The 27,835-nt window shown below is 44.7% G+C and overlaps 1 protein-coding gene and 1 long non-coding RNA gene across 11 annotated transcripts in view; one reads left to right on the forward strand and one right to left on the reverse strand.

The window, feature by feature from the left end:
* LOC135967390 (uncharacterized) overlaps window positions 1-15,376 on the reverse strand; it is a 29,951-nt gene extending 14,575 nt beyond the window's left edge. Inside the window, exon 1 of the long non-coding RNA XR_010581470.2 lies at window positions 15,017-15,376. This is a non-coding gene — a long non-coding RNA (uncharacterized lncRNA). The remainder of the gene's footprint in view (window positions 1-15,016) is intronic.
* The window catches only part of SUSD1 (sushi domain containing 1), a 140,420-nt gene that overhangs the window by 95,842 nt on the left and 16,743 nt on the right, over window positions 1-27,835 (forward strand). For 6 of the 10 annotated variants that reach the window (XR_012424465.1, XR_012424466.1, XM_005581060.5 and 3 more), the window contains 3 exons: window positions 2,266-2,452; window positions 18,489-18,585; window positions 22,784-23,042. Coding sequence is in view for 8 of the 10 variants with exons in the window: in XM_005581060.5 (XP_005581117.3) it covers window positions 2,266-2,452; window positions 18,489-18,585; window positions 22,784-23,042 (543 nt within the window). In the remaining 2 variants the exon portion in view is untranslated. The remainder of the gene's footprint in view (window positions 1-2,265; window positions 2,453-18,488; window positions 18,586-22,783; window positions 23,043-27,835) is intronic. The other 4 variants (XM_005581066.5, XM_045373632.2, XM_005581062.4 and 1 more) reach the window with 3 other exon arrangements.

Consider the following 27,835-nt stretch of genomic DNA (forward strand, 5'->3'; position numbering starts at 1 on the left):
CCCAGCACTTTGAGAAGCCGAGGCAGGTGGATCACTTGAGGCCAGGAGTTCAAGACCAGCCTGGTCAACATGGTGAAACTCTGTCTCTACAAAAAATATAAAAATGAGCTGAGCGTAGTGGCGCATGGCTGTAATCCCAGCTACTCAGGAGGCTGAGGCAGGAGAATTGCTTGAACCCGAGAGGTGGAGGTTGCCGTTAGCCAAGATCGCGCCACTGAACCCCAGCCTGGGTGACGGAGCAAGACTTTGTCTCAAAAAAAAAAAGAAGAAACCTTGGGGAGAGATGAGACAGCCACGAGAATTTCTTCTTTTCTTTTTCGTTTTCAACATTTGAAATTTATTTTTATTTTTTTAAATTATATAACTTTTAGGTTCAGGGGTATGGGTGCAGTTTTATTATTTAGGTATACTGTGTGGGGGCCACCACGCCTGGCCTAAGGTTTCATGGAGGTTTGGTGTATAGATTATTTTGTCACCCAGGTAATAAGCATAGTGCCCAATAGGTATTTTTCTCTGATCCTCTATCTCCTTCCACCCTTCACCCTCAAGTAGGCCCCGGAGTTCCCCTCTTTGTGTCAGTTGTTCCCCTCTTTGTGTCCATGTGTTCTCATTGTTTTAGAGACAGGGTCTCGCTTTGTCACTCATGCTGGGGTGCAGTGGCATGATCATAACTCACTGCAGCTTTGAACTCCTGGGTTCAAGTGATCCTCCTGCCTCAGTCTCCTGAGTAGCTGTAACTACAGGTGTGCACCACCACGCCTGGCTAAGTTTTTAATTTTTTTGTAGAGACACGGTATCATTATATTTCTCAGGCTGGTCTCAAACCCCTGGCCTCAATCAATTTTCCTGCCTCAGCCTCCAAGTGTTGGAATTTCTGGCATGAGCCACCACGCCTGGCCGAGAATTTCTTTGTGCTCCTATATTGGTGCTATTGATGCTCAGGCAGTGTCCATGGAAGGAGTCCTGTGGCTTATGCATGTGTGTCTGTGTCCTTATCAGTGTCTCTGACCAGGGTATGGATGTGTTATCTAGAGAGCCAAGGGGAACTTTTGAGGCTCGACGTGGTCGTGAGTAAGAAAGGGAAGGACTGGCTGGGCACAGTGGCTCACGCCTATAATCCCAGCACTTTGGGAGGTTGAGGCGGGTGGATCACTTGAGGTCAGGAGTTCGAGACCAGCCTGGCCAACATGGTGAAACCCTGTCTCTACTAAAAATACAAAAATTAGTCAGGCACGGTGCACGGGCCTGTAATCCCAGCTACTTGGGGGGCTGAGACAGGAAAATTGCTTGAACCCGGGAGACAGAGGTTGCAGTGAGCCAAGATTGTGCCATTTCACTCCAGCCTGGGTGACAGAACGAGACTCCGTCTCAAAAAAAAAAAAAAGGAGGGGAAGACTGGCATGAGCTTCCACTACAAGAAATTAAGTGAGAACAAAAGGGTGTCTCTTGGCCAAAGTGTCAGGGTGGTAAAGGAAAGGGTAGGGTCACCAGAAGCGGGCAGGCAGAGGAGAAAAACCCTTCTCAGGTTCTACCAGACCAGCTACGAGTATCCTAATTCAGGTCCTGCTTAGTTTGGATTCCTAATATTCTTTCTAGGAAAATGTTCTTGTCCTTGCTCCTGCCGTTTTGCCAATAGACTTTCTTGTTGGGTATGTGCACTGTATGTGTGAGAACAAGAAGGAGAAAGTTGCCAGTATTGGGACCTCAGCCTTTTGTGTGTTTTTATTTAAAAATATATTTATTATACGAATAATATTTTAAGTACAATATTTATAGTATTGCAACTCTAATATTTGCTTACTGCTGCATTTCACCTTTTGAAGAAACATTAGAGTCTAGAGACAGAGAGAGAGGAAGAAAGCTTATGAAAACAGGAAGGGGTTGGGCGTGGTGGCTCACGCCTGTAATCCCAGCACTTTGGGATTCGAGGCGGGCAGATCACTTGAGCTCAGGAGTTTGAGACCAGGCTGGGCAACATGGCGAAACCCTGTCTCTACAAAACATACAAAAATTAGCTGGATGTAGTGGCACGCATCTGTGGTCCCAGCTACGTGGGGGGCTGAGGAGGGAGGATCACTTGAGCCTGGGAGGGTGAGGCTGCAGTGAGCCGAGATGGTGCCACTGTACTCCAGCGTGGGTGACAGAGTAAGGCCCCCATCTTAAAAAGAAAAAAAAAAGAAAAGAAAAGAAAGAAAGAAAAGGGGGAGGTTTCAAGACATCTAAAGCCTTTTAAGCTTTCACCCAGTGAGCTTTTTTATGTTTCAGTTCCACATTTGGGGCCAGAGATGGTATCAGAAGGAGTTTGCCCAGGAAATGACCTTTAATATCAGTAGCAGCAGCCGAGATCCTGAGGTGTGCCTGGACCTGCATCCGGGTACTGACTACAATGTCAGTCTCCGGGCTCTGTCTTCGGAACTTCCTGTGGTCATCTCACTGACAACCCAGATAACAGGTAAATCTTGAATAACAGCATTTGGATTAACAAAGTTACCACAGAATTGTTCATAGGTCCTGATAAAGAGGAACACTGTTGCTTTTTATCATTATATAATGAACTTTAACAGGGAGAGGAGGAAGGACATGGAATTGGAGAGGTGCCTTAAGGCGCTTGCAACTGTGACTGTTATGTTTTATTCTTTTTTCTTTTTTTGAGGCAGGGTCTTGCTGTCTCCTAGGCTGGGGTGCAGAGGCACGATCATGGCTCACTGCAGCCTTGACCTGGGCTTAAATGATCCTCCCGCCTCAGCCTCTTGAGTAGCTGGGATTATAGGTGTATACGCCACCACGCCTGGCTAATTTCTGTATTTTTTGTAGAGACGGGTTTCACTATGTTGCCCAGGCTGGTCTCGAACTCCTGGGCTCAAGCAATCCGCCTGCCTCGGCCTCCCAAAGTGCTGGGATTACAGGCGTGATCCACTGCGTCCAGCCTGTTATGTTTTATTCTTAAAAAGATACCTGATAACCACAGGGGAGGTCTACGGGGCAGGGGAGGGGAAGATACCTGAAACAAAATGTAGTATTGATGAAATGTGAGTGGTGTGTCCATGGTGTTGGTTATATACTTTCTGGATATTTAAAGCATTTAAAATATTTCATACTTAAACAAAAGACGCTTGTGGCTGTTTCTTTCTCAGTAATATTTGGTTGGCATCCTGTTGCAAGTGCTTTGAGAGTAGATTACTAGCCAGGCGCAGTGGCTCACACCTGTAATCCCAGCACTTTGGGAAGCTGAGGAGGGTGGATCACATGAGGTTAGGAGTTTGAGACCAGCCTGGCCAACATGGTGAAACCCTGTCTCTACTAAAAAATACAAAAATTAGCTGGGCGTGATGTTGGGTGCCTGTAATCCCAGCTACTCAGGAGGCTGAGGCAGGAGAATTGCTTGAACCTGGAGGTGGAGGTTGTGGTGAGCTGAGATCACACTCCAGCCTAGGCAACAAGAGCAAAACTCCATCTCAAAAAAAAAAAAAAAAAAAAAAAGTAGATTACTATCAGGGGACACATCAGGGGACAATGATTGCAATCCTCTTGCTATAGGGCCCCAGTAAATTCACTTTCCACTCATTTTCTCCTCCCTCTTCACATCTGTGACCCCTACTTCATACATGCTCTGAGCAAATACTAAGCGTATTAGCTTCTTGATTCTTATTTCACTGAGAAATTAGAAGTAGTCAGGTGAGGACTTCCCACCCTCAGCCCTGCCATTCCTCCCTGCATCCCCTGTTCTGCCTCCCCTCCTGTCCCTGCTCCCGTGTAAGGCTGCCATCCCCTCAACTTGTGCATTAGATCCTATCCCTTCTTCCCCGATCAGCACTTCCCCTCAATACAGAATTATCCCCAGCATTACCTAGCATGTCTCCCTTATTAATGAAAAGAAAGAAAAAATGAACAGACCTTCTTTGAGCCCATATTTGTCTTCAGCTACTTTGCCTTCTTTCTGTCCCTTTCTATGAAAACTCCTTGAAAGAAATGGCTGTTCTGTAGGCTCTACATCCCTACCTTCTTTTCCCGCTTTCACTCATCCCACGTGGGAAACGTACATCTTCATTGCTTTACTGAAAGGCTCTTCATTTCATCGCCATCTTGCCAAATCCAATGGCCAGTTTTGTTCTTATCTGATTTTCTCCATAGCGTTGACACTCCCTCCCTCTTAAAAACCCCTCTCCCTTGGTTTTGGTTCCTTCTGCCTTGCTGTACCCTCTCAGTCTTCTTTGCTAGCTCCATCTTCTTTCATGACCCCTCTTCAGCCTCCTTTTCTTCATTATCTACCCTTTCTGCTTAGGTAATCTCAACCCGTCTCATGGCCATAAATATTACCTATATGCAGAGGATTTCCAAAGACCAATTTCTAGTCCCAGCCTCTCCTTTGAGCACCAGACCCATATATCCACCCATCTTCTACACATGTCCTATTGAACATCGAATAGGCAAATCAAATGAAACTTGTGATTTCTCACCTCTGCCCTTATCCCCAAATCTATTTCCACCCAGGCTTCTCTGGCTCTGACCAGTTATTCTCCGTCTGTTATTGGCATTCCTATTCACCCAATTGTGTAGGCCAAAACCAAGTCCCAACTAGTTCTATGCTATCCCCAAATTTCTCATCTGTCAACAAGCCCTGTTGGCTTGCTGTCTGAAATATATTCTGAATTCAACCACTTCTCCCCACCTGTGCCTTTTCCACAACTACCCTAATCCAAGACAGCAACCTCTTGCTTCTCCCTGGCCTTCTTGCAGTTCCTTAAATGGGTCAAAGTTTTTCCAGCCTCCAGACTTTTCCATTTGCAGTTCATACTTCCCGGGACACTGTCAACATATGGCTTCTCCATAGTTGTTCAGGTGCCGCTCAACTGCCATCACCGGCCTCCACGCTATTACTCTGTATCTACTTACCCTGATTAAATTTCTTCATAGAGCTTCATATTAATAAAAAATATGAATTATTAGTTTATAGAGATAGGGTCTCACTCTGTCACCCAGGCGGGAGTGCAGTGGTGCAATCATAACTCACTGCAGCCTTGAGCCCTTGGGCTGTAGCAATCCTTCTGCCTCAGCCTCCTGAGTAGCTGGGAGTACAGGCGCATGCAACCATGCCTGGTTAGTTACAAAAGGTTTTTTGTTTGTTTGTTTGTTTGTTTTTGGCTGTAGCGATGAGGTTCTCCCTATGTTGCCTAGGCTGGTCTTGAACTTCTGGCCTCAAGTGATCCTCCCATCTCGCCTCCCAAAGTGTTGAGATTATAGGCACGAGTCTCTGTGCCCAGCCTAGAGCTTGTTTTCTAAAAACCTTTTATTTTTTGTTTATTTTCTTTCTCTCCCACTAAAATAGGAACTTCTTGAAGGCAGTGATTTTTGTCTGTATGTTTTACATTAAATCCTCAGCGAGTAAGATTGGTACTGATAGATAGCGTAACAGCCCAAAAATTTAAAATAACAGCCAGTGGGTCGTATTGGTATTGAGGAGATGTCTGGTTAGGCAATGAATTCTTGCTACCAAAAAGAATTCCCTACATTTTGGGCTGGAGACACAAGTGGTATTCAGTTTGGGCATTTCTTTCTGTGGTGACTTATTAAAATGAATAGCGATTCCGTCTCCATTTCCTACTCTGTGGTTTTTTATCATGTTTGGATGCTGTGCTTTTCTGGTTTGAAGGACCATTGCATATTTTTTTGAGTTAAGGGGAGGGAGTTTCATTTTGATGAGACACTTACTCCTACTTTGTTTTGTAGGCTGAATAGAGCTTTAGTAGTTCAAGTTCCCTCTCTCTGTGCTCGTGGCCACCAGGGGACATTGTTGAGCTGTTTAATGTTCATTGAGATGACTATTTTCCAACTCTACCCATGTTAAAGGATTTGTAATTTTAAAAAAGCACAAAAAAATCAAGTTGCTTAGATCTTATGAAAGAGTTAAAAAAAAAAAAACCCAACTCCTTTCTTTTATACAAGGAGGAAAAAAGAAAAGCTTACTTATTGATGTGAAGAGATACTCGTGGTTGCCTAAGATGTGTGTGGCCTTATTTTGGTAAAATCATGAACTTTTGAATTTTGGCAGAAATGTTAGGCTAAGGATTTGGGTCTGGACAATGTAGCTGCTCATTTCCCAGAAGGAAAGAGAGTGGAATTTCCCTTCTGAGTATCTTACATTAAATCTTACTGATGGGAACAGGATGTAAACAAGTGCTTTAAATACATCGCTGACCTCAGAGGACAGTGAAGGTTCTAGGAATGTTGAGGGACAGAGGCAAGTGTTTCGGTGAATGCAGGAAAGCAGGGGCTGGCGAGGGGGTGGGTGAGATGGAGCTGGGGCCTCACGGTGTTTCTGACTCTTGGCTGATAGGCTGCAGATGGCACATTGAACGGAATTCTTCAGGATAGCCCCACAGCACATATCCCCTTTAGGACAGGGCGAGGAACAAAGTTCCATCCTCGATGCAGGCCCCAAAGAGTCAGAAGAGCATCCGCATATTGAGTGTGCTATTTTCTTTTTCTTTTCTTTTCTTTTTTTTTTGAGACAGAATTTCGCTTTGTTGCCCGGGCTGGAATGCAGTGGCGTGATCTCGGCTCACTGCAACTTCCACCTCCTGAGTTCAAGTGATTCTTATGTCTCAGCCTCCCAAGTAGCTGGGATTACAGGTGTGTGCCACCACGCCTGGCTAATTTTGTATATTTAGTAGAGATGGGGTTTCACCATGTTGGCCAGGCTGATCTTGAACTCCTGGCCTTAAGTGATCCTCCCACCTTGGCGTCCCAAAGTGCTGGGATCACAGGTGTGAGCCACTGCACTGGCTTCCTTCCCTTCCTTTCCCTTTTCCTTTCTTTTTTTGAGACAGAGTCTTTCTCTGTTGCCCAGGCTCTGTTGCCTAGGCTTGCTCTGTTGCTCACACAGTGGTGTGATCTCGGCTCACTGCAACCTCCATCTCCCAGGTTCCAGCGATTCTCATGCCCCAACCTCCCACGTAGCGGGAATTACAGGCACGCACCACCAGGCCCGTCTAATTTTAAAAATACATTTTTAGTAGATATGAGGTTTTGCCATGTTGTCCAGGCTGGTCTCAAACTCCTGACCTCAAGTGATCTGCCTGCCTTAGCCTCTGAAAGTGCTGGGATTACAGGCATGAGCCACTGCCCAGATGAGTATGCTATTTTCTTGCTAAGTCTAAAAGCTTGTAGGCAACATTTTCTTATAGGGAGAGAGAGAGAAAGAGGAAACCAGAGAGAGAAGAGAGAGGAGGATGGGGGTGGTTGGGGGGGAAGGGGAAGAGAGAGAAAGAGTGAGCGTGAGAAAGCCAATACATACATAAATGTGGAGATAAACCAGACCACTTGTCTTACACAACGTGGTGATCATTTGAGATGGAATGTTTATTATGGAACTAAGCATGCTGGAGGAGCAAAGGGAAGAAAAGATGAAAAGGAAATTATTTATTCCCATGTCTTCAGTACCAAGGCTGGCAACTTCTTTGAGAAATTTCCCGTCTCTCATTGCATTCATAACAAGAAAAAGGAAAGTACTTTTTCAGATGGCTAGGAAAACAATGGAAAACACAGGTGTGTCCCACGCATTTATCAGATTGTCACTTTATCAGAGAGGTCCAGCCAGGACTGCCCTGATCCTCCCTGCCCCTGCCTCTGACACTGCCCTCCACGATGGGATGTCCTCAGGGAAGACTGTGCAGGACCAGGTCTCTTGGTTTCTTTTACCGAGACTTCTCTTTCATGCCATACGCGTGTCCTCAGTGAGAAACGCATCTCCCCTGGCTGGTTCCAGGGTGCCACACTTATCCCTGGGGGGCTCCCTGGCTCCCAGAGGACTGAAGCTGCAGCACAGGTCAGCAGAGGGACTGGCCTTCATGCCAGCAGTTTTCCTTTCCAACTCTTCCATGGACACAGGCTCTTTTGCTATCTGGAACCCTAACATTAGGTCACGCAAGGAGAGGCACGTTTGCCCTTCCATGCTTCCACGGTCCACCTATTTCTCTCATTCCCAGAAATCTCCCAACTGCTTTCTAGCTTCAAAACAAACCCCAAGTCCCCACGTAAATGGCTGTGTAGGGATGGGTGTCTCCCAGACCCTCTTGCTACCAGCACCTGAATCCCGGCCAATGTTGGCTTTTATAAAATGTGCATGAGAAGGTTTTCTTAGATCAGAAGGCTGGAAACCAGAGTTTCTATGTGTGTTGGGAGTAGGGGAGGGGGATGCTCAGATGTAACCATTTAATTTAGCAAATATTTATTTATTTACTTGTATTTGTTAAAAATGAGATGGGTTGGCCAGGTGCGGTGGCTCACGCCTGTAATCCCATCCCAGCACTTTTGGAAGTTGAGGTGGGTGAGTTCAAGACCAGCCTGGCCAACATGGTGAAACCTAGTCTCTACTAAAAATACAAAAATTAGCTGGGTGTGGTGGTGGGTGCTTGTAATCCCACCTACCTGGGAGGCTGAGGCAGGAGAATCTCCTGAAGCCAGGAGGTAGAGGTTGTAGTGAGCCGAGATTGTGCCACTGCAATCCAGCCTAGACAACAGAGCGAGACTCTGTCTCAAAAAAAAAAAAAAAAAAAAAAAAGAAAAATGAAAAGAAAGAAAAAAGAGATGTCTTGAGAAGCCACTAGCAAATATTTTTCGATTGGTTATGTACAAAGACCTGTGCTGCCTACTGAGGATGTACAGATGAAAAGAAATTGGTTTCTTCTCCTTGGGAGGTCAAGTCTCATAACTTTATTGATAGAGAAGATCTATCTAGCTGATGACTTGTGGTGGAAGCTACTATTTTTTCTGTTGCCTCCAATTTTAATTTACCAGGCTTTGGATGGGATGATATATCTGGAGAGGCGCCTGAGGATTAGAAAAGAACCATCATGGTGTGTTTATTTTTCTACCTACTTTTTATTATAGAAAATTCAGAAAAGTAGCATTGTACTGGGTTTTTGGGCAGTGGAGTTGTATTTTAATTCAATTGTTTGTGTTTACTTGAAGTTTGTAGCACAAAGTTGGAGACGTTGCTGAGTTTTGATGCAGATAAAATTTTCTTCCATTTTTGGTTCTTTTTGTTCATTTTGATGGGTTTTACATGGAGAAATTTTAACACATTTGTACTTACATTACTCTTTTTCTTTGGTTGATTTAATAGTTTACCTTCATTAGTGATATTAATCTTTTGATAAATATTACAAATTCCTACTCCAAGGCTATTTCCTCTTTTATTTTCTTTTCAATTTTTTTTTTTTTTTTTTTTTTGAGACTGAGTTTCATTATGTTGCCCTGACTGGAGTGCAGTGGCCGATGTCGGCACACTGCAACCTCTGCCTCCTGGGTTCAAGCTATTCTTTTGCCTCAGCCTCCCAAGTAGCTGGGACTACAGGCATGCACCACTATCCCCGGCTAAGTTTTGTATTTTTAGTAGAGATGGGGTTTCACCATGTTGGCCAGGCTGATCTCAAACTCCTGACCTCAGATGATCCACCTAGCTTGGCCTCCCAAAGTGCCAGGATTACAGGCGTGAGCCACTGTGCCAGGCCTTTTCAATATTTTTTGACATTTAAACATTTAAAATTTTTATGTAATCAATTCTATTGATGCCTTTATAGTTTCTGCCTCTGGTCATGACAAGAAAAGCCTTTCTCACTCTGAAATCAGATTAATTCTTATTCTTTAATATTTTCTTATCCTTCTTAATAGTTTTTCTTTTTGCATTTATTTTATTTTTTCTCTTTATTTTTTATTAAAAAAATTTTTTTTAGACATAGTGATCTCACTCTATCACCCAGGCTGGAGTGCTGTGGCACAATCAATCATAGCTTACTGCATCCTCAAACTCCTGGGCTCAAGCAGTCCTCCTGCCTCAGCCTCCCAAGTAGCCGAGACTACAGGTGCATACCATCACACCCTGCTAATGTTTCACTTTTTGTAAAGATGAAGTCTTACTGTGTTGCCCAGACTGGTCTCAAACTCCTGGGCCCAAGCAATCATTTTTGCCTAGGCCTCCCAAAAAGCTAGGATTATAGGTGGGAGTCACTGCACCTGACCTGCTGTTTTGTGCTTAAAATTAAGGTTTGAGCTGGGCACAGTGGCTCATTCCTGTAATTCCAGCGCTCTAGGAGGCTGAGGAGAGAGGACTGCTTGAGTCCAGGAGTTCAAGGCTGCAGTGAACAATGATCATGGCAGTGCACTCCAGCCTGGGCAACACAGTGAGACCACTTTCCTAAAAAAAACCCAGCAAAACACAAAAACCCCTCCAAAAAACCACTTAGGTTCATTTGGAATTTATTCTGATGTCTGATATAAGGCTAAATTTACATGGTAATTTTTCTCCCTAGCTGTAAGTCAGTTCCCTATCACCTTTGGAAATACTGACCATCCACGCCACCTGGTACATTTCTTTGGGTCTATTTCTAGACTGTCTAGACTGCTTTATCTGTCCTGTGCGTGTACTTTACTATTTCAATTGTTGTAATTTTATGATACATTTAATATGTTTTTTTTTTTGCAGAGTAAATTCTCCTTCATTACTTTTCCCCACATTTCCCCCCATGTGGAAATTTCTTTTGTCATTTGCTTCTAGCAGAGGATGGATATTCCTGACATCCGAGAATGGTCATGAAGGTCTCTGTTCTGGTTCCTCTCCCATCTCACACACCCAGGGTGAAAGAGCTATACTTTCCAGCACAGGCAGGACCCATTTCTTGCCTTGGGTCTAATTCAGTTTAAATCAGTAACGAGGCTGATGGAAAGGAGAGCAGGTCTGCCCAGGATATCAGTTTGGGAGACAAGGAAGAGCACCTTGGAAAATTCAGCTGAAAGTCGTTTGTTTCGCCTCAAAATGTGACTGAGAACCAGCCTGATGAGACCTAGGCTTGTACGTTGGAGAGAAAAAGTAGACAGTTTAAAATATAAGGCAGGGGCATGGTGGCTCATGCCTATAATCCCAGCACTTCGGGAAGCTGAGGTGGGTGGATCACCTGAGGTCAGGAGTTTGGGACCAGCCTGGCCAACATGGTGAAACCCTGTCTCTACTAAAAATACACAAATCGACCAGGTGTGGTGGTGCATGCCTGTAATCCCAGCTACTCGGGAGGCTGTGGCAGGAGAATTGCTTGAGCCTGGGAGGTGGAGGCTGTAGTGAGCTGAGATCGCACCATTGCACTCCAGCCTGGGCGACAAGAGCTAAACTCAGTCTCAAAAAGCAAAAAAAAAAAAAAACAAAAAAACAAAAAATAAAATATAAAGTGGGGAGGCCTTAGGCAAACAGAGCAGAAAATGGTCTCAAAGTCACATGTTGATTGAACCAGATGACCGTGGTGCCTTGAAAGCTGTGACCCTAGATTGGGAAAGAACAACGTCACCTGGACCAAGCAGGGGGATGGCCTCCCTGCTCTGTCTGCAATTGCCTCTTCTGAGCTCAGTGAGCACTTTGCTCTGCGGCTCCTGGGTGGTTTTAAAATGTTAGCCAAGAGATTAGAGGAACTAGAATTATTACTCTTGGAGAAGAACAAAGAGGAGTAACTTAAAAGAGCCAGTGGAGGCAGGGCGGGCGGGCGGGGGGCTGCTCGGAGTTGTGACACAGAAAAGAGTAACCAGTTAATCTCCACCTGGGCTGAGAAGTGGAAATACGTAATAGAAAACGTTAATTTTACTGTGACAACAAAACATCACAAGTGAAAGGGCATTTCAGTGATGGCAAAGGGCCTGAGGGCAGTTAGATCTCAAAGGGAAGGGGTATGTTCCCAGGGCACATGTGGGGGCTTTTCCTCTCTCCTCCATCACTGCCGCAGGAATCCAGCTGTTGTCTTCTCAGCTGTATCCTAAGGAATCTCTCTCTGGACTGCTCTTGAAAATAGCATAGACTTTCATTTCAACAAACGAGTGATGTGAGGCCTAGACTCTAAGCAGAGGCTTTTCCAGGTGACCTCCTGGGGCACCTGGCAATCCCACAGGTTCAGGAAAAACATGATCTATGCTGCAGTGTCTAAGAGACCCTGGGAGAAATTCTAGACTTAACACTGTTTCATAAAGGCCACAAAGTTCTCTTCCTCCTCCACCTGGTCTTAAAGCCTGGGTTTCTCGGTGGTCCGCCCTTGGCCCCCATCTGTCCTCAGATACACCGTCTCCCTGGTGGCCAGGTTCGCTCCTCCCCGTGAGCTGCCTCTGTGTCTCCACCACAGGGTTTGCTCCCAGGCTTCAGACCTACGTTTCTAACAGCCTGCTGGAGGATTCCTTACACACTTCAGCCTGAACAGACCTAGAAGCGAGCTGCTGCTCGTCTTCCCCAAGACTTGGTAAATGACATCACCACTGACTTGGTTGCCAGATTCCTGCCGTCTCTCCCTTGAGCAAGGCTTCCGTTTGTCCCCTCTTGTCCATTCTCTGTGCTGTCACTTGCAGCAGACCTCAAGCACTTCCGACCTAGATTATTGGACAACCTGTGTTTTTGCCCTTTTTCTGTTCATCTTTTGATCAGCTCTCTAAATTGTATTTTTGTGCAGATCTGCTAAAAATTTTTTTTCTTTTTTTTGAGACAGGGTCTAGCTGTTGCCCAGGCTGGAGTACAGTGGTGCAATCTTGGCTCACTGCAATCTCCACCTCCTGGGCTCAAGTAATCCTCCCATCTCGGCCTCCTGAGTAGCTGGGATCACAGGTGCACACCACTGTGCCTGGCTAATTTTAAAAATTTTTTGTAGAGGCGAGGTTTCACCATGTTGCCCAACCTGATCTTGAACTCTTGGCCTCAAACAACCTGCCTGCGTCAACCTCCCAGAGTGCTGGGATTACAGGCATGAGCCACTGCACCCAGCCTGCTAAAAATCTTTAAACGGCTTCTCATTACTTCCAGAACCTCAGATCTCTCAGATCTGACCCACACCTACCCCTCTAACCTGACCACCTACTTCTACTCTGCCAGACCTCAACCTTTCAGCCAGGAACTCCGTGTAGTTCTGTCCCTCCCTGCCGCCACCTCATGCCTCTGCAGATGTCTATTTCCATGTTTGATAGGCTCAGCTCCCTGCCTTCAGTTAGATGTTGCTCCTCACATCCACAGCGCTCTGTGTATAACTCCATCACAGCTCTGACCACTACCTTTATAAAACTGTCTTCATGATTACACTCCAAGCTCCCGGAAAGCAGAAACCATGTCTTCCGTGATTGTCTCCCCGAGCCTAGCACAGAGCCTGGGCAGAGGTGGCTAATGGGTGTTTGTTGAATGCAGATATATGAATAATATATATGGTAGTGCTTTTAACAACTGTAAAGGTCCAGGCAGGTCTAAGTTTTTATTTATTATAATTTGAGATTGAGGGTTTCTACCCCAAAGCTATTTTCTAATCTGGTAAATACAGTCTTGAGAATCTATTTTGGCCTCAGAGTCCTTCGGTTCATAGTGGCAGGGTTTAGGGCTAGGGTGGGGGGATGGGGGAGGCATTCATACATATATTTTTAATATATCTTTCTCTTTCCTTCCATCATGCCCTTCCTCCCTTGCCCTACTGAGCTGATGCAGTGATGGACTTTGAAGGAGGGGTGGTTTAGTCCAGGGTCTAAAGGGAGTTCTTAAGGCAGTTCGTCCTGCTGTCCTCACTGTCTCCACCACCCAAGCGGTTTAGGATGTGCCTGGAATTACAGCAATTCTTCTTACACAAATGCATAAGGACCGCTTCCCTACTATGTCCACTTGGCCTAGCACCAGAATTCCTGCCAGTACACAGCTGAGGGTTCTGCCCTTCCACAGAATACCAAGGCGCTGGATGCATTCTATAGTCAGGGCTCTTTCGGTTGCAAGGGACAGAAACCCAACTCCAACCAGCTTAAGCAGGTGGAATTTGTGGGATCACAGAACTGGGAAGGCCAAGGATGGATCTCGCTTGGAGACAGCAAGCTCCAGCCACACGTGATGTCACCACGGCCCCATTGCTCTTCCAGCCATGAGGCCCTCTTTCTGCCAAACTCTTCCAGCCAGACTTTGGAGGATGGACATTGTACTGTTGGCCTACCTGGTACTTACAATCTAAGAAGAAGAATAAAACCCTCCAATCTTCTAGGCCTGGCGTGGTGGCTCATGCCTGTAATCCCAGCACTTTGGGAGGCAGAGGTGGGCAGATCACCTGAGGTCAGGAGTTTGAGATCAGCCTGGCCAACATGGTGAAACCCCATCTCTACTAAAAATACAAAAATTAGCTGGGCATGGTGGCACATGCCTGTAATCCCACCTACTCAGGAGGTTGAGGCAGGAGAATTGCTTGAACCTGGGAGGCAGAGATTGCAGTGAGCCAAGACTGTGCCACTGTACTCCAGCCTGGGTGACCGAGCAAGACTCCATCTCAAAAAAAAAAAACAAACCCAAAACAACAAAACAACAACAACAACAACAACAACAAACAAATAGCAAAAACAAAAAGCCTCCAGTCTCCTACAGTTAAACAGATTGCTCTTTTTGAGCCATCTTCTGACTGGGGAATGGCAATCCATGATCCCTGGGCCCTGGGCCAGTGGGGTTTTGGAGTACTGGGAATGCGGGCCCCATAAGAACCATGTGGGAAGGAGAAGGGCCGCTCTCCACAGAAAAAGGGATGCTGAGCACATACATATAAAGTATGTAGCATATGAAAAGACAACGTGTACGAACTCGGAGAATCTCAGGCACAGGGTGTCCCATCTTTGGGAGTTTCACAATGACAGGGTTGCAGCTTTCCGTGGTCTCTTCCGCGTTTGTTTTCTTTCAAGCCCCTGTGCATTCGGCAGAATGCCTCTCCAGCCCTGACTTAGGGACACTGCCTCTTTTGCCTGGCTTCTGTTGCCACCCTCTGTCCTGTGAGGAACCCTCTTTCTATATCACAAGTCAAAGTCACAGCCCCCTGAATGGCATTTCCTGTGTGCTCAAGTTGGGAAGGAGCTAAACCTATCCCTATGACCTCTCTCCTGGGATCATTTCTGAGTTTTTTCTTTTCTATTCATCCCTTCCCTTTGAACCTGCTAATTAAGAGATATTTGTTGTTTGACACCCCCAGGACCCCCAAGCTCTGTTCCTTACCGTCTCAGGCTGGGGATGGCACAGAGGTCTCTCATTCCTCAGGGATTTGTAATTCCAGGTTTCTCCTTCTAGGTCATGGTTTAATCTCAGGCAAAGTGAACACAAGCATTGTCATAGCCTGGCAATGTAGCAAAGGAGACTTTGGAGTCAAATTACCCTGAGTCCCACACTTGGCTCAGCTGGCCGTCTTCTAGTGGTGTGACTCAGCCGGCCTGAGCCTTGATTTCCTCGCTGATAAGATAGAGATGATTGTCACGCAGAGCTGCTGTGAGGATTTGTTGAAACAGCAGAGGCAAAGTTCCTAGCATAGAATTGGCAACTAGTAGCTCAAGTGATATTATACAGATGCCAACAGGCACCGAGGGCTGCTGTGCTCCAGGCACTGTTTTATTCTCTTTACTTGTGTGGACTCATTAACTATTATTGTTAATCATTATTAATTGGCTCATTAATTCCCTCAGAGGTAGAGGTTGTTTTTACCTCTATTTAACAGATGAGGCTGCTGGAGCTGTAAGTGATAGAACCAGGATAGCAACCTAAGTCCTGTGTTCCTACCCACTACATCATACTATCTCTGCAGTTAACTGCAGTCTAGCTTCTCTGATGTGAGCCACACTGGGTAGACCTCTAACTCTGCAGTAATTGTGGCAAGTGGATCATTTTCTTGGAGTTGATGGGTTTGTAAAATCTTTGGGTATTCAATGTTTTTATTTTTATTTTTATTTATTTATTTATTTTTTATTTTATTTTTATTTTATTTTATTTTATTTTTTTTGAGACGGAGTCTCGCTCTGTCGCCCAGGCTGGAGTGCAGTGGCCGGATCTCAGCTCACTGCAAGCTCCGCCTCCCGGGTTCACGCCATTCTCCTGCCTCAGCCTCCCGAGTAGCTGGGACTACAGGCGCCCGCCACCTCGCCCGGCTAGTTTTTTGTATTTTTTTTAGTAGAGACGGGGTTTCACCGTATTTTTATTTTTTGAGACAGAGTCTCGCTTTTTTGCCCAGGCTGGAGTGCGGTGGCACGATCTTGGCTTACTTCAACCTCTGCTCCCAGCTTCAAGCGGTCCTCCTGCCTCAGACTCCCAAGTAGCTGGGATTACACGGGTGTGCCACCATGCCTGGCTAATTTTCGTGTTTTTTAATAGAGACAGGATTTCACCATGTTGCCCAGGCTAGTCTCAAACTCCTGACCTCAAGTGATCCGCCCACCTCTGCCTCCCAAAGTGCTAGGGTTACAGGCATGAGCCACGGTCCCTGGCCAGTGTTTTTAAAGTAGAGTTTGTTAATTCACTCAAAGCTAATGGAAATTTGCCAGATCAATTGGTAGAACCAAATCTTCAAGATACTCCAAGGTGAATGAGAGAGGTGTGTAGCAGAGCATGAGTTCAAATTCTGACTCTACTACTTGCTAATTGTGTGGCCTTTGGACAAGTAACAATCTCTCATGTATCAATTTCCTCATCTATAAAATGAGTTTTTCTAAGATAATAACTGTACTTGTTCCATCTCTGAGTTTAGGGAAATTGAAGAAGATACATAAACGTTAGAGAGGGATCAAAGTAATCAGTTTTATTGCTGGTAAAACTGGTTTGGGTCTGAGGCCTTTTTTTTTTTTTTTTTTTTTTTGAGACAGAGTCTCACTCTGTCACCCAGGCTGGAGTACAGTGGCATGATCTCGGCTCACTGCAACCTCCGCCTGCCCAGTTCAAGTGATTCTCCTGCTTCTGCCTCCCGAGTAGCTGGGATTACAGGCGTGCGCCATCACGCCCAGCTAATTTTTGCATCTTTAATAGAGACAGGGTCTCACCGTGTTGGCAAGGCTGGTCTCAAACTCCTGGCCTCAGGTGATCTGCCTGTCTTGGCCTCTCAAAGTGCTGAGATTACAGGCATGAGCCACTGCACCTGGCCAAAATGAAGCTTCTTGAACTTCCTCCCATACCTACACTTTGTGCCCCACCTGTGGGGAAGTTGGAGCTATAGTGCAGTGGTCCCCAACCTTGTTGGCCCCAGGGACTGGTTTCATCAGAGACAATTTTTCCACGGACTGGGGTGGGTAGAGGGATGGTTTTGGGATAAAATTGTTCCACCTCAGATCATCAGGCATTAGATTCTCATAAGGAGTGCACAACCTAGATACCTTGTATGCACAGTTCACAATAGGGTTCACGCTCTCGTGAGAAACTAATGCTGCCACTGATCTGACAGGAGGTGGAGCTCAGGCGGGAATGCTTGTCCACCTGCTGCTCACCTCCTGCTGCGTGGCCTCGTTCTTAACAGGCCACAGACTGGTGCTGGTCCACCACCTGGGGTTGGGAACCCTGGCTATAGGGCAAATGTAGACCAGGCTTCAGGCTTACCTTGACTCAGGTTTGCCTAGAGATGGACAGTGGGACTAGAAGGTGGGAAATCACCTGTTCTGCCTTCAGGCAGCCCCCACCTCACAAAAAAAAAAAAAAAAAAAAAAAAGAAAGAAAGAAAGAAAAATAAAAAAAATAAGAATGGGTCCACGTGGGAGCTAGCTGTTTCACAAATCACAGGGATGGATGGAAGGCCAGGTGCAAGCTCTTTTCCCAATACTTTGGAGAGGGAAGAAGTTCCTACCTTGCATGGGTAGGAACCCCACGAGAGGGAGCAAATGATTGCTTCTACAAACATCATCCACTTGGTAGCCCTGTTGAGATTAAGTAAGATGAGGCATATGTACAACACCTCTAGTGTGAATGGTTAGTGCCCAGTATGTCTTACTTAGCATGTTACCCACAAGGCAGAATGGCAGTTAGCACATTTATACCATGACTAACTACCAGTGAGGTGCAAGAACGCTGGTGTCAGCCAGTCAGTGTAGTTTCCTCCTGATGGGAAACCTATTTGGGAAATCTTGTTGCTGGGAGTGTGAAAATAAGGACAGAGAGCTCTGTGATTATAAAGGATATAGAAGGCTGATGTGGTGGTCTTCCCCACCAAATAGGAATCTACCCACCAAGCAAACTGTAATGCCCGCCACATCTATCCTCTGCCAGTGCCACAGTATACTCATCACTTCTTTTTATTGTGGCAAAATACACATAAGATGTGCCATTTTAACATCTTGAAGCACACAGTTTATTGGCATGTTGTGCAACTATCACCAATGTGTATTTCCAAGATTTTTTCATCACCCCAAGGAGAACCTCTGTGACCATTAAGCAATATGTTCCCATTCCCTACATGCCCCTTCCACCCCCAGCAACCTCTTCTTTCTCTGTGAATTTGCCTATGTTAGATTTTTCATCTAAGTGGAATGGTACAGAATCTGTCCTTTTGTGCCTGGTGTATTTCACTTAGCATGATCATCCACATTGTGGCATGTACAGAATAGGCGCCTCGCTTCTGAAATTAAAACTTTCCTTTCAATAGCCCTCACGAGGACCTCTTTTGTCCTGCTTTTTACTTGTTCCGATCACACCCCTTCTCTTCTTTTCAACATGTTTTCAGAGCCTCCCCTGCCGGAAGTAGAATTTTTTACGGTGCACGGAGGACCTCTACCACGCCTCAGACTGAGGAAAGCCAAGGAGAAAAATGGACCAATCAGGTCAGTAGCTGTCCTTTCTCCATGGTTGCCCAGTGATCCCCACGGAGTGATTTGGAAACTTTGATTTTGGTGAGGAGAAGACTTCTGTGTTGGTGGCTGTACTTGGGTTGTTAGAACAATGCAGCTGGGGCCTCTTTTGTTTCCTTGGGTACAGAGTGGCCTTTAATCCCAACCAGCATCCTTTCTAATGGAGAGAGAGGCTTCTTTTTTTTTTTTTTTCTTTGAGATGGAGTCTTACTCCCATCACTCAGGCTGGAATACAGTGTTGCGATCTCAGCTCACTGCAACCTCCACCTCCTGAGTTCAACTGATTCTCCTTCCTCTGCCTCCTGAGTAGCTGGGATTACAGGTGTGCGCCACCACACCTGGATAATTTTTGTATTTTCAGTAGAGACAAGGTTTTGCCATGTTGGCCAGGCTGGTCTCGAACTCCTGACATCAGGTGATCCACCTACCTTGGCCTCCCAAAGTGCTAGGACTATAGGCGTGAGCCGCCGCACCTGGCCACATAGAGAGACTGCTAAAGGACCATATATACAAGCATTTGGGCAGTTTAGCTCAAGAAATTAAATCCATTCCTTTGGTCACTGGGCAAACATGGGTTACGTGCTTAGGACATGTCACGATTGTCCTTTGCACTCATGTCTCATAATATATCCTTTATGGATGGGGGGTCAGGGGCATCATTTCATTTCTCAAAGGCAGAATATGTTGCCCTGTATGTAAGGTTGATCTTGCGGGATGTGCAGTGGTTTCTGAAAAGATCATTTAGGTAAATCTTTTTGTCTTTTCTTGTATTGAGTTATGGGCAAGACACTGTGTAATTAATGACTGCTTCTGGGATTCCAGATGGCATTAGGATGGAATTAATTTACCTCAGTTGGAGGACTACACTGTGTTCAGTTAAATAGTTTATTTGCAAAGGTCACGGCAGGATTAGGAAAGTAGCATCAGTCCCTTTTTTAGAGAGGAAGATTGAGGTTGGAGTGGAGAGATGAACAGCTTGCTCACAGCACCAGGTCAAGGAGCTGAAAATGTACATGGCCTCACCAACCTTGCCTTTGTCTCTCCTGACCCTTCAGTAAAATCAAGGTTAAAAAAAAAGTGAGATGTTATAAAATTACAAAAAAGAAAGTCTGGTGATATTATCTGTATATCCATTTATAATAAAACTTAGGGTTTTCCTGCTTTTAGATTCATTTAAATTCAGTAAATGTGCAAAGATCTTTCCAGGGATGGACATTGTATAAATTGTTCTGATTCTTGACAAATTACCAGAAGGCATTGTAATTCTGTCATTATAAAGAGAACAGAAGTTGTGAGGTCACTTCCTGAGAGCATTTGCAAGAACAAATGTGACATTTATGTCAAATAATGACATAATGCAAAAAGAAAAGCCAAATGACAGCTTACCTTTGTGGCTAGATGCTGGCCAGCGCCTCCAAAACAGGAAGTGGAGATCTATGAGTCATTCGAGGGAGTGTGGTAGTGAAAAAGAGGAGAAAAGTCCTTCCAGAACAGTCATATTCCAAATAGCCACAGTTGCTTCTCTAACGTCACATGGCTAATTACCAGCAGGCAGGATGGTTTCCTAAGCCTGACTACCTGGTTTGAGCTGGGGGGTAGCGGCTTTGCCAGTGTGTGAGACAGGCCTGAGTCTGCTCTTGCATGGTTTAGGGACAATGTCTTGGGGTACATAATGGAGCAAGGTCCCTGGGACCAAGCCTCTCCTGAGCTTGCTGATGTTAGGCAGAGGATGGAGCCTGTTGCTGGGGTGCCTTAATGCTCGTGTCTCCCACACCTGCCAGATAACAGGAATCACCTGGGTGCTTTATCAGCGATACAGATTCCCAGACTCTACTCCTAGAGATTTTGATTCAGTAGGTCTGGGATGAGGTCGGGGAATTTGTATAATAATCAGGCAACACAAGTGATTATGATCAGGCTAATTGGGAAGCTGCTTCATACTCTGTCAGTGATGCCTCTAGTGAGCAATGTACAGAACCAAATGGGCACAGGTGAGCCTTGACCACCACCACCTGCATGGAAAGATGAGAGGGATTTGAAGATGTACTTATGGACAGCATGGAGGTGCTGCAACATTTACTGTCTTACCTGCGGCTATGACATAGGGATGTTTTCAAGTCTCGGGGCAAGTTTGTTGTTACAGGTGTTCCCTATAGGCAGTGGATGCTTAATAAATGTTTACTGGTGGTGACAACTTATTGCCCTGCAGGTTTTACTTTGTCTCTTTTGTAGAAAGCCCTTGGCTGAAAGTGAGCCAAGACTTTATGAAAATCAGGACGCTTGGCCAGGCACGGTGGCTCACACCTGTAATCCCAGCACTTTGGGAGGCAGAGGCAGGCGGATCACTTGAGGTCAGGAGTTCAAGACCAGCCTGGCCAACATGGTGGAACTGCATCTCTACTAAAAATACAAAAAACAATTAGCCGGGCGTAGTGGCGCGTGCCTGTAATCCCAGCTACTCAGGAGGCTGAAGCAGAAGAATCGCTTGAACCTGGGAGGCAAAGGTTGTAGTGAGCTGAGATCACACTGCTGCACTCCAGCCTGGGCAGCAGAGAAAGACTCCCTCCTAAAAAAAAAAAAAAAAAAAAAAAAAGAAAGAAAGAAAAGAAAGAAAATCCGTGCCCCGAGGATACCTAGGATGTCTGGGAACCTAGTGGGGGGAGACTTTCCATATCCAACGCCCACTGTGGAGGTGGGCTCCCTCTTCTTAATCTCATGATTCATGGGCTCTTAGGAAGCAGGAGATAGGGCATTTGGCATGTGAAGCAGGAAGTTCAAATTTACTGGTAAAATAGAATTACATGGCCTAATGAGTTTTGGAAATTACCCTAATCATATTTCACACTGATGTATGCTTTTCTTCTTTTCTGAAATTTCAACTCAAGAATCATTCATTGTTGGTGGCGGAGGGGCAGGGCGGGGGTCGGGGGGGCTATCATTACCAAAGAAGTGTGCAAGGATTTGCAAGAATACAAGAGTCAGTCATTCAGATCCCTGCTATCAAGCCTGATAGAGACAGCAGATGCTCAACACGGGACTAGAGGCAGGAGCTAAGTACTGGATAGATGGGAATTGAAGGGAAGCGTGATCCATTCTCAGTGCATTTTTATTCTCACACTTCCTTTCACTGCCAGGCTTTCTATTTGATGGGATGAATAATGAAACACATAACAAAAACAATACCCATTTGTTAGTGTGTTTTTCTGTCCACAATTGGGGAACAGTTTTTACAGTGCATACATGACATATTACTGTTCTGGCTGTTTCAGGATGTTGTCAGACTGGATTAACTCATGGTGACTCTGCACTCTTGGCGTCTCATTTATTTCACATGAACTTTGGTATCAGCCCATGAACTGTAGGGAATGTAAATCACATGAGTTCTGTTTCAGGTCACCACATGATTGTCTGCAGCCTTTTTTCCGGACTTAGTACATTCACTGTGGTAGGCACTCGGTCTCCATGTGACTGCTAAACCCTTTGCACAGCTGGGCTTTATTTGCCCACGTGAAAATCACTGATTAGGTCAACTTGATGACACACACACAGCACAGGGCAGTGATATGTGCAACAACTTCTCCCAGCTAAAGAGGATGTACTTGGCATCTCTCTGCAGCCAGAACTTGGAGAGGTCCCTTGCCCCGTGTCATCTGGCATTAACCCTTTAGGTTCAAACTGGAATTGCATGATGGTTGGAGCTGTCAGACCATAAATCCCACATGGGCCAGGACTTTTTCTTGTCTAGTGTTGTGTCTCCAGTACCTAGAAAGAGGCTTATCTCGGCTGGGTGCAGTGGTTCACACTTGCAATCCCAGCACTTTGGGAGGATGAGGTGGGTGGATCATGAGGTCAAGAGACCGAGACCAGCCTGGCCAACATGGTGAAACCCCATCTGTACTAAAAATACAAAAGCTAGCTGGGCGTGGTGGCAGGCACCTATAGTCCCAGCTACTTGGGAGGCTGAGGCAGGAGAATCACTCAAACCCGGGAGGTGGAGGTTGCAGTGAGCTGAGATTGCACTACTGCACTCCATCCTAGTGACAGAGCAAGACTCCGTCTCAAAAAAAGAAAAAAAAAAGGCTTATCTCATAGCGGGTATTCAATAAATATGAATGAATGAATGAACTCCCCATGCAAGGGTCTGATGGACACTTCCGTTTTTTTCTTCCAGTTCATATCAGGTGTTAGTGCTTCCCTTGGCCCTCCAAAGCACATTTTCTTGTGATTCTGAAGGCACTTCCTCCTTCTTTAGCAACGCCTCTGATGCTGATGGATACGTGGCTGCAGAACTACTGGCCAAAGATGTTCCAGATGATGCCATGGAGATACTTATAGGAGACAGGCTGTACTATGGGGAATATTATAATGCACCTTTGAAAAGAGGGAATGATTACTGCATTATATTACGAATCACAAGTGAATGGAATAAGGTATCTTTCTTTCCAAGCTCTTCTGAACTCTGTGTTTTCTTCTTCGCATGAAATTCAAATGTTTGAACATTTGTTTTCCCAGTACTTGAGAGGGACACTGCATGTGACAATCATAAAATATGTGTGAATACTTTGCCTTTATGAAGGATGGACAGGTGAAACCCTTACAGACGATAGGCATTCTGAACCTCCTGGGGGACCTTGCTGAATCAGCATTTAGACTGACCTGGTTTTTGTTTTTACCTTAAGCTTTACAGATGCCCTCATTCTATTGCACTACTGGAGTCTAAGTTGGAAAGAAACATCTAGATTCTCTCTTAACTTCCTTGTGCCCCTGCCAGGCTGCTGCCTCTCTCATTCTCCTGGGATGCAGAAGATTAGGCACAGCACTGGCCTGCTTTTTGCTTACATCCCTTCTGCGACTATGGCATAGGTACCATTTTCCCTTCCGCAGTGCTTAGAAAGGCTGGTGCTCTTCCAGCAGTGGCTTTTTCCTGAGACATGGAACTCAATATTCATTACATAATTAGGAAACATCATGTTGCTGTATTCATCAGTCGGGGATGGAAGACCTGGAAGAACCATTGTGATGGTTGACCTAGGAGAACCCTAAGCTTGTTGTAAATTCATATGGGTTGGTAATGAAAACTAGAAGGATTATATTAATGGTAATACAAACATCTCTTGACTGATGAATTTGAGATAAAATTATGTTGTCATTTTGAGTGTAAGGTTCATCACATATTTAAAACTGAGACACTCTATTAAATTCTGTGTGGGATGCAAATGTAATGTGTCGTGAACATGCTTGCTATAAAACCAATAGTTACTTGGAAGACTGTTCAAGTATCAAAGATGTCTAGCAGTGCTTTGTGACAATAATGTAGGAATAAAGAAAGGAAAGTTAAAGCCCAGAAATATATTGCCCTGAACTTACTAAAAAGGTATTTACAACTTAGACAAGGCCTTTTCATTAGAAAATTACTTGGGGTTGCTGACTTGGAGTTTTTAGCCATAGACAAAACACTGACAGTACAACATGAGTGAAATTTAGAGATGGTTCAGAGAGCTATTGTCCTAGATTAAGACTTTGGTTGGGGAGGGTGTATTAGTCAGCTTGGGCTGCTATAGTGAAATATGGTAGACTGGGTAGCTTAGGCAACAGACATTTATTTCTCACAGTCTGTGCTGGGAAGCCCAAGATCAAGGTGCCAGCTGATTCAGTTCCCCAGTGAGGACTGTCTTCCTGGTTTGTGGACAGCTGCCTTCTTACAGTGTCCTCACATGGTGGGGATTGAGTGGGTTGGGGAAAGCTCTGATTGCTCTTCCTCTATTTATTAGGACACTTATCCCATCATGAGGGCTCCATGCTCATAACCTCTTCTGGATCTATTTCTTTCCCAAAGATCCTGCCACCAAATACCATCACATTGTAGATTAGGGCTTCAACATGTGAATTCAGGGCAGGAGGTGGGTGGTGAGCAGGGGCATAGACATTTAATGCATAACAGAGGGAATGAAGTTGGAGGTTAGGACAAGAATTCTGGTTTATTAGCCAGGCATGGTGGTGTGTGCCCATAGTCCCAGCTACTTGGGAGGCTGAGGCAGGAGGATTTCTTGAGCCTGGGAGGCAGAGGGTGCACTGAGCTGAGATCATGCCACTGCACTCCAGCCTGGGCAAGAGAGTGAGACCCTGTCTCACACATACATACAAAGAATTCTGGTTTATAGGAAACTTTCCTGTGATGTCATTGATACTCTTTTTCATGTAGCTGGAAAAAAGAATATATGCTTATTCTTTAGGATGTTAAAAGAGATGAAAGGGCTTTGAAAAAACTTATGTTTGGATCTACATGTTTGAACTGCGATGACTTTCCCATGGGTTTCAACTATATTTGTGTGATATTACAATAAAATCAGTAGTGATTTAATTTTAATTTCTAATTGTGGTAAAATATATACAATATAAAATTTACTGTCTTAACCATTTTAAAGTGTCATTTGATGGCATTAAATTCATCCACATTGTTGTGCAACCAATGTCCAAAACTCTTTTTATCTTGCAAAACAAACTTTATACCCATTAAATGACTCCCCATTCCTTCCTTCCCACAACCTTTGGCAACCAACATTCTACTTTCTGTCTTTTTTTTTTTTTGAGGCAGAGTCTTGCTCTGTTGCCCAGGCTGGAGTGCAGTGGCGCGATCATAGCTCACTGCAGCCTCAACCTCCTGGGCTCAAACCATACTGGTGCTTCCGCCGTCTGAGTTAACTTGGACCACAGGTGCACACCATCATGCCTGGCTAATTTTTAATTTTTATTTCTTGTAGAGATGAAGTCTCTCCATGTTGCCCAAATTCCTAGGCTCAAGTGACCCTCCCACCTTCACCTCCCAAAGTGTTGAGATTACAGGCATGAGCCACCACGCCCGGCCCTGCTTTGCATCTTTATGAATTTGACTACTCTAGGTACCTCATATAAGTAGGATCATTCAATATTTTCTTTTTGTGACTGGCTTAGCCTAAAGTCCTCTAGGTTCACCCATGTTGTGGCATGTGTCAGAATTTCCTTCCTTTTTAAGACTGAATAATATTCCATTATATGAGTGTACCACGTTTGTTTATTCACTTATTCGTGGATGAATAATGGGATATTTTCCACCTTTTGGCTATTATGAATAATGCTGCTATGAACATTGGTATGCAATATCTGTTTGAGTCCCTGCTTCCAGTTCTTTTGTGTATATACCTGGAAGTGGAATTGCTTGATCAAATGATAATTCTATGTTTAATTTTTTGAGGAACTACCATACTGTTTTCCATAGTGCTATACTATTTTCCATTCCCACTAGCAGTGCATAGGGGTTCCAATTTGTCCATGTCCCTGCTAACACTTACTGTTTTCTGTTTTATTTTCTTATAATAGGCATCCTATTATAAGATAGGGTGTGAGGCGACATCTTTTGTTTTGGAAGTGGGGGATGGGGGTCTCACTTTGTTTACCAGGCTGAAGTGCAGTGGCCCAATCAAGGTCACTGTAACCTTGACCTCCCTGGTGTCAGGTGATCCTCTCACCTCAGCCACCTGAGTAGCTGGGACTACAGGTTCATGCTATCATGCCTGACTAATTTTTCATTTTTTGTAGAGACAGGATTTTGCCATGTTTCTCAGGCTGGTCTTGAACTCCTGGGTTCAAGAGATCCACCTGCCTTGGCTTCCCAAAGTGCTGGGATTATAGGCATGAGCCTCCCAGCATGAAATGGCATCTTATTGTGGTTTTGGTTTGCATTTCCCTAATGACTAGTGGTGTTGACCACCTTTTCATGGGCTAATCAGCCATTTGTGTATCTTCTTTAGAGAAATGTCTGTTTAAGTCCTTTGCTCATTTTTGAACTGGGTTGTTTTTGTTTTCGTTTTTGTTAAGTTTTAAGAGTTCTCCATACATTCTGGATATTATTGTAATCCCTTGTGAAATACGTGATTTGCAAATATTTTCATCCATTCCGTGGGTTGCACTTTTACTATCAATAGTGCCCTTAGATGCATAAAAGTTTGAAATTTTGATGATGTTCAGTCTGTCTATTTTTTCTTTTGTTGCTTATGTCTTGTCATATCCAAGAAGTCATTGAGAAATCTGGTTTCAGGAAGCTTTTCCTCTATGTTGTCTTCTAAGAGTTTTATCATTTGAGGTCTTATATTTAGGTTTTTGATCCATTTTGAGTTTATGTTTCATATGGTGTTAGGTAAGGGTCCAAATTCATTCTTTTATATGTAGATATCCAGTTTTCCTAGTACCATTTGTTGAAAAAACTTTTTTTTTTTTTTTTTTTTTTTTTGAGATGGTGACAAAGTGAGACACTTGGAGTGCAGTGGTGCAATCATGGCTCACTGCAGCCTCGACTTCCTGGGCTCAGGTGATCCTCCTGCCTAAGCCTCCCACGTAGCTGGGACTACAGTTGTACAGCACCATGCCTGGCTAATATTTAACAATTTCTTGTAGAGATGGCGTCTCCCTATGTTGCCCAGGCTGGTCTCAAACTCCTGGGCTTAATCACTTCTCCTACCTCAGCCTCCCAAAGTACTGGGATTACAGGTGTGAGCCAGTGTGGCCAGCCTGAAAAGACTGTCTTTTCCCCATTGAATGGTCTTGGCACTCTTGTTAACAATCATTTGACATAATGCAAGGGTTTATTTCTAGGTTCTCTATGCTGTTCCATTGGACTATATGTCTATCTTTATGTTACTACCACACTGTTTTGTTTACTGTAGCTTTGTAGTAAATTTTGGAATCGGGGGTGTGAGTCTTCCAATGCCCCTATTTTGTTTTTCCCTTTGTGCATCTGTCCCAGTAAATAGCATCGCCATGCCTCCCGTTGCTAAGACAGAAACCTGTGAATAGTTCTTGTCTCTTCCTTCTTTCTTACCTTCTTATCCAGATCATCAGCAAATCATGTTAATTCTACTACCTTAATTCTGTTTAAAATCATTCTTTCCTCTCCTTCATCTACACTGCTCAGACGTTGTCATCTCTTGCCTGAACATCACTTTTCTACCATATCTTTCTGTCTCTTATTCTACCCATCTCCTTGCTCCATACCACTGCCAGCATGAGTTTTATAAAATGCAAGTATGATCAAAGCATTTCAGTTTAATAAGCTCCCTTCTTCACCTGGCCCCTGCCAGTTTCTCTCCTTTGATATACTCCATTCCCCCAAATTGCCTTGCTATTTAAAGTCCCTTCCATTCTCCAGGGTCTTGAAATATGTCCTTGACTGGTTATTCTTGCACATTAC

Source organism: Macaca fascicularis, chromosome 15 (assembly GCF_037993035.2).
Source record: "Macaca fascicularis isolate 582-1 chromosome 15, T2T-MFA8v1.1".
Classification (NCBI taxonomy): domain Eukaryota; kingdom Metazoa; phylum Chordata; class Mammalia; order Primates; family Cercopithecidae; genus Macaca; species Macaca fascicularis.